Genomic DNA, 5,385 nt, shown 5'->3' on the forward strand with positions numbered 1-5,385 from the left:
ATGTTAGTTTTCATCTGGACACCAGGCTTCAAGGATGGAGGCCAGAACTGAGCCTAGGAAATGGTACTAGTAATTAAAAGCCACAACCAGCAAGGGAACTTTTGTGTGTGGTGTGGTTGTTTATTTTTTTCTTTTTTCTTTCCTCCCCTTCCCCTCTTTTTTTCTTTTTTTTTTTTTTTTTTCCCCTGTCACCTTCATCCCCGAGCTACAGCAAAACCCGGTGACTGACAAGAAATACTAGAGAGAAAAGCTGAGCAACACTTGCCGCCAGGCCGGAGCGCCCACTTCGTGCCTTGCCCGAACCAAACATCACATCCTTTCCTTGCCATGCACAAGACGCCATTAGCAGAAGACACGAGCAGTTTGCAAACACAGTGCCCTACGTTTCGTACCTGTTTTGCTTTTTTTTCCCAAAAAAAATATTATTGTTTTTACTTGCATCTCCCTCATGCGCGTATCCCAAGGGAAACCACAGCAGCGGTAGCAGCACCAAATAAATAGAAGTCGGGGCTCCAAGGGGAGGCACAGGGGCTACCGCAGCCGCGGCTCAGCTGCGCTGCCCGCGGGGCGCGGCCCTGCCGAGGGCGCCTGGCCCTGCCGCCGGCTGGAGCGCGGCCGCCAGCGCGCAGCAGCGCGGAGACATCTCCTCGGCAATTGCTGTTACAACTGTACAAAGTAAAACTCTACCTGGCACCAATGGCGGATCTCTCTCTCCTCCTATTTGGCGGGCAGCACCGCTTCTCTCTGGGACTTGTGATCGGCTGCAGAGAGTGTCCGAAACGGGGCTACACCGCGCTGGCAATTTAAGAAATAGGGTTCAAGAAAGAGCTGTGATAAAGCGTTAAAGTCTCTGGTATTCGACTGTTTTTGTTTGGTTTTTTCCACTTTTTGTTGTTTCTTACCTTTGCTTGGCCAAGCCCACCCCCGCCCCTACCTCTCACCTCCTGAGCTGCACGGGAGCCAGGAGAGGAAAGTTTGGGAAGTCCCAAACAAAGGGAGCTGGGAGCGCTCAGCCCCCCGCTAGGCCGGCCGCCTCGGGGCTCCCGGCCGGGAAAAGCCGGGTCCCCTCCTGCGAGACCCAGAGGAAGAAGGTACCGTTGGGAAAAGAGAGAAATAAATTATCTGTACTTGGAAACACGGCGGGCGCTGGCAGTGCCCCTGGCCGGGCTTCCCCCCTGCTCGGCTCCGGCAGCCCCCGGATCGCCCCGCAGGAGGCAACAAGTGGTCAAAAGCAGCCGAGTCCGACCCCCCCTACCCGATCGCACCCCTCGTCCTAGGAAGGGAAGAGAATTGGGAAACGAGCGTCTCACTCCGCCTTCTTGTCCCCCCGGAGACACAGTCATTACTCCATTAAAGCTACCGTACTTTCTCCATACATACATATAAAAATATTAATGCGTTATATATATATATTGCTGCATTATTGGCCGTACTGTTAGCTACGATGATACCTTCAAACTGCATGAATTATTTAAAAAAACATCTTGCGTTACAAAAATAAATCCAAGACTCAAAAGGAACTTCAGTGTCCATATGTCAAAAATTTATTTATCTCAAACTGTGCATAATGGAGTAAAAACTTAACTTGAATATGTACCTGTTATAAGGATGGTATTAGTTCAAATATATACATGGACTGTCGGCAGACTGATTTCAAATAATACAGAGCCGAATCTTTAAAATACAACTACGGAAAATGAGGAAAAAAAAAAAAAAGAACTTAAAATATCATCACAATAAATTTACAGAAATATTACAAACCATAAGAAAATATTTCAAACACAGTAATTTCAGGTTGGGTGTTTTTTTCCTTTTTTTTTTTTTTTTTTTTTTTCCCTTGAACAGGATGAAGTCTGGAAACAAAAAGTTATTATAAATTAACAAACGGCGTGTGAACCTGCATGGCAATTTTTGCTTTTTAACAAGAAGTAAAAAAAAATAATAATAAAATTTAGTACAATCTAAACGTTTGCCCTTTCACAGCAAACCAAGCCCATGGTTCGCAAATACTCATCTTACCTGTTTTGTCTTTTGTACAATGTCTAAAACAATTTCAATGTCCAAATGCTGTAAAATAATTTCTTCTCCTCTCGCAGCTGCTATAAATTCAGATGCCAAAGCCACAATGCTCCAAGTAGACTCTGTTTGTAAAAAATAATTGGCCAATTCGGTAGTTGTTTGGGTTTGTTTGGGTTTTTTGTATTTTTTTTCCCTCCTCTCTGTATTACCAATGGACATTCTGATTGCCATGTTTCTTTTGATAAATACTGTACAAAAGTGGCCTGCAAATATTAAAACATTTTCCTCTTCGCTCTTTGAGTCTAGCTCTAAATATTATTGGTAAAGACTTTTGCAAAGTTTCTGCAAAGTTCCTACCGTTTTCACTAGAACTTTTTAAAAGTTTTCTGTAATTGCTTCCCCTCCGAGTTCTATACAAGTTCCTTGTCGGTTTAATTTCTGCTCCCCCCACCCCCACGCCCGCCCCGAGTTTTCTCTGTACAAAAATAGTCCAAAAAAAAAAAAAAAAAGAAAAAGAAAAGAAAAGAAAAAAAAAGTCCAGGATTTCTAATAAAAGTATTTTTTGTTGTTGTTTGTTTGTTTTGTTTAGTTTTCCTTCCCTCCCCCCCTCCCGCCCCCGGCCCCTTTGTCTTACATATGTGATAGAGGGAGTGTGCCATTAATGGCTGTGCCAGGAACAGGTGCACTCTGGTAGTGTTGGGACATATGAAGTCTGCTTGGGGCAGCTGGTTCTGGTACTTCAGCACCTGGTAGATACATGCTGATCATGTCCCGAAGGTCCCCAGCTTGGCAAGGAGCCCTTGAATGAGACGAGGAAGTGACTACGGGGGGACTGGAGCTGGATTCCGTCTTGACCACCGAGCCCATGGAGCCCAGGGCCATGCCCGGGGTCCCTTGCTGGGAGTAAGACATGCTGTAGGTAGGCGATCCGTTCATGTAAGTCTGCGAGCTGGTCATGGAGTTGTACTGCAGGGCGCTCACGTCGTAGCGGTGCATGGGCTGCATCTGCGCCGCGTTGTGCGCGTTCAACCCCGGGTGCTGCGGGTAGCCGAGTTGCTCTTGCATCATCCCATAGCCTCCGTTGGTCCAGCCGTTCATGTGCGCGTAACTGTCCATCCTCTGGTTCACCCCAGCTCCCAAGGTGGCCCCAACCCCTACCCCAGTCGTCATGGTATTGGTGCCCGGTGCCAGTAAGCCCCCCGGCAACGTGTACTTATCCTTCTTCATGAGGGTCTTGGTTTTCCTCCGGGGTCGGTATTTATAATCCGGGTGCTCCTTCATGTGCAGAGCTCTGAGCCGCTTGGCTTCGTCAATGAAGGGTCTCTTTTCCGCCTCGGATAAAAGTTTCCACTCCGCCCCGAGCCGCTTGCTGATCTCGGAGTTGTGCATCTTCGGGTTCTCCTGGGCCATTTTCCGCCGCTGGCCGCGGGACCACACCATGAACGCGTTCATCGGGCGCTTGACCCGGTCCGGGCTGTTCTTCTGGTTGTTGGCGGCCGAGTTGGAGTTGCCTGTGCCTCCCCCCGAAGTTTGCTGGGGGGCGGGAGGTTTCAGCTCGGTTTCCATCATGTTGTACATTCAAACTACTTTTGCCTGGAACCAGCCTTGAGCAGAGAAGCGAGGAGCAGCCGCAGCGAAGTCCCAAGCCGGACTTTTTTTTTTTTTTTTTCCTAGGGAGGGGTAGGAAAGGGGGGAGGGGGACTCCCCAAAACCACACTTGGATCAAGATCAGGATCTTCCTCTTCTCTGATGGATTAATAATACTAATAACAGCTATTATTACCACCGGAGCCTTGATTTTAAAAAACTTCTTCCTCCTTTTCCCCTTTTCTCTGCCTGCCTCTCTCTCTCTCTCTCTCTCCACCTCAGTCTTAAAGAGCCAGCAAACTACTTTACCCCCTTTTGCAAACACACACACTCTCTCTCTCTGCCTTGACAACTCCTGATACTTTTTTGAACAAGTTAATAGACAACCATCCATGTGATGGGGGCTTGTCAGGGAATAAATGTGTTCGCCCCGGCCAATCAGCGCGCGGCGGCTCCGCCACTGAGGACAAGTCTCTACCCCTGGTTTTGCATGAAACGGGGCGGGGGCTCCGAACCGCCGGGACGGCTCGGCGGGGGAGGCGGGCCCGGAGGCGGCCCAGGCAGCCACTGGGAAGCCTTTGTATCTCCCCTTCCAGCAACAGGTCACACACGCCTTTTGGAGGAAGTGGGTAAACAGCATTGTTGCTACGTGTTGTTTTTTTTTCTTTTCTCCTTTTTTTTTTTTTAAGTTGGTGTTGGCCTGGGGCTGGGAGAAGCCTTGGGGCCAGCGGAGCGGGAACCACTTCCCCCCGGCCTCCACCCCCTGTTGCCAGTGCCCCCGCTGGACAGAGGGGCCGCCCGGCTGCGGGGGGCCCTGCGTGTGCGGGGCTCGTCCCAGCGCCCGCCGAGCTCCCTGCGCTGCTCCTCTCCCGGGCCGGCCTCCTGCCTGCGCCGGGACACCGCCTTCGCACTGCACAGCCCGGGAGAGACGCTGCCCTTCTCCCGGCCACCTCCCGGGCCCTACTCCATTCCACGGCCCGGGCCTTACTCCATTCCCGCCGTGGCACACAACGCCAAGCCTTTCTTTCCCTCCTGCCTCGGAAGATGGGGGGCTGTCCAGTGCAAACACGCGTCCCTCAGATGACATCCCCGCAGAACACAAAGCGGGGCAGGTACCCGCACCGCAGGGGCTGGGGAGGGGGCCGGCTCCAGCGGGGAAGCGCTGCCCTGCTCCCATTGCGCGGGCGCGGCGGCGCAGGGTGGGCGCGCAGGGCAGGGGGAGCGCGGGCCCGGCGCTACAAATAGGTAGTTTTGTTTCTCTTGTTGTCACTACACGGGCCGCACAAAGCCCCGGCTAAGTTTACTTCCACTCTCTTGTTGGGATCTTTGTTGCTAAAACGCACTTGACGACAAAGGAAGGAGGAGAGAGAGGACGCGGAGCGGGAGAGGGGGGAGCCGCTGCGCCCGCCCCGGCATCCCCATCCGCCGTGCCCAGCGCCGTTCCGCGCTTCCCCCGCCCAGACAGGGCCGCTCCGCCTCTCGGCCCGATCCCCCTCACAGTGTTAATCCGGAGGGGGCGAGGGGCGGCGGGGACCCCCGAGCCGGGGCGCGGAGCGGGAGGGGCCGGGACCAGGGCAGCGCCGGGCGCCCCGCGAGGGCTCAGGCGCGGCGCTGCGGCGCCCCCTGCCGGCCCCGGGCGGGAACGGGCTGCGGGGGAAGGAGGGAAGGGGAGCCGGGAAGGGGAGCCGGGCAGGGGGGGAGGGAGCGGGCGATTACACCCAATCTAAATAATAATAATAATAACAACAACAACAAAAAAAAACCCAACAGCGAGCAAGG

At 52.8% G+C, this 5,385-nt stretch overlaps 1 protein-coding gene across 1 annotated transcript; it reads right to left on the reverse strand.

The window, feature by feature from the left end:
* Positions 1-1,521: 1,521 nt before the first annotated feature.
* SOX2 (SRY-box transcription factor 2) lies at positions 1,522-3,982 on the reverse strand. The gene has a single exon (XM_051626750.1). The coding sequence runs from the start codon at positions 3,595-3,597 to the stop codon at positions 2,650-2,652; it is 948 nt and encodes a 315-aa protein (XP_051482710.1). The 5' UTR covers positions 3,598-3,982; the 3' UTR covers positions 1,522-2,649.
* Positions 3,983-5,385: the final 1,403 nt, after the last annotated feature.

The sequence above is a fragment of the Apus apus genome, chromosome 8, assembly GCF_020740795.1.
Source record: "Apus apus isolate bApuApu2 chromosome 8, bApuApu2.pri.cur, whole genome shotgun sequence".
In the NCBI taxonomy this organism is placed as follows: domain Eukaryota; kingdom Metazoa; phylum Chordata; class Aves; order Apodiformes; family Apodidae; genus Apus; species Apus apus.

Bases quoted from the DNA above. Each gene is read 5' to 3' on its own strand.
- SOX2 (XM_051626750.1), bottom strand. From the start codon at position 3,597: ATGTACAACATGATGGAAACCGAGCTGAAACCTCCCGCCCCCCAGCAA.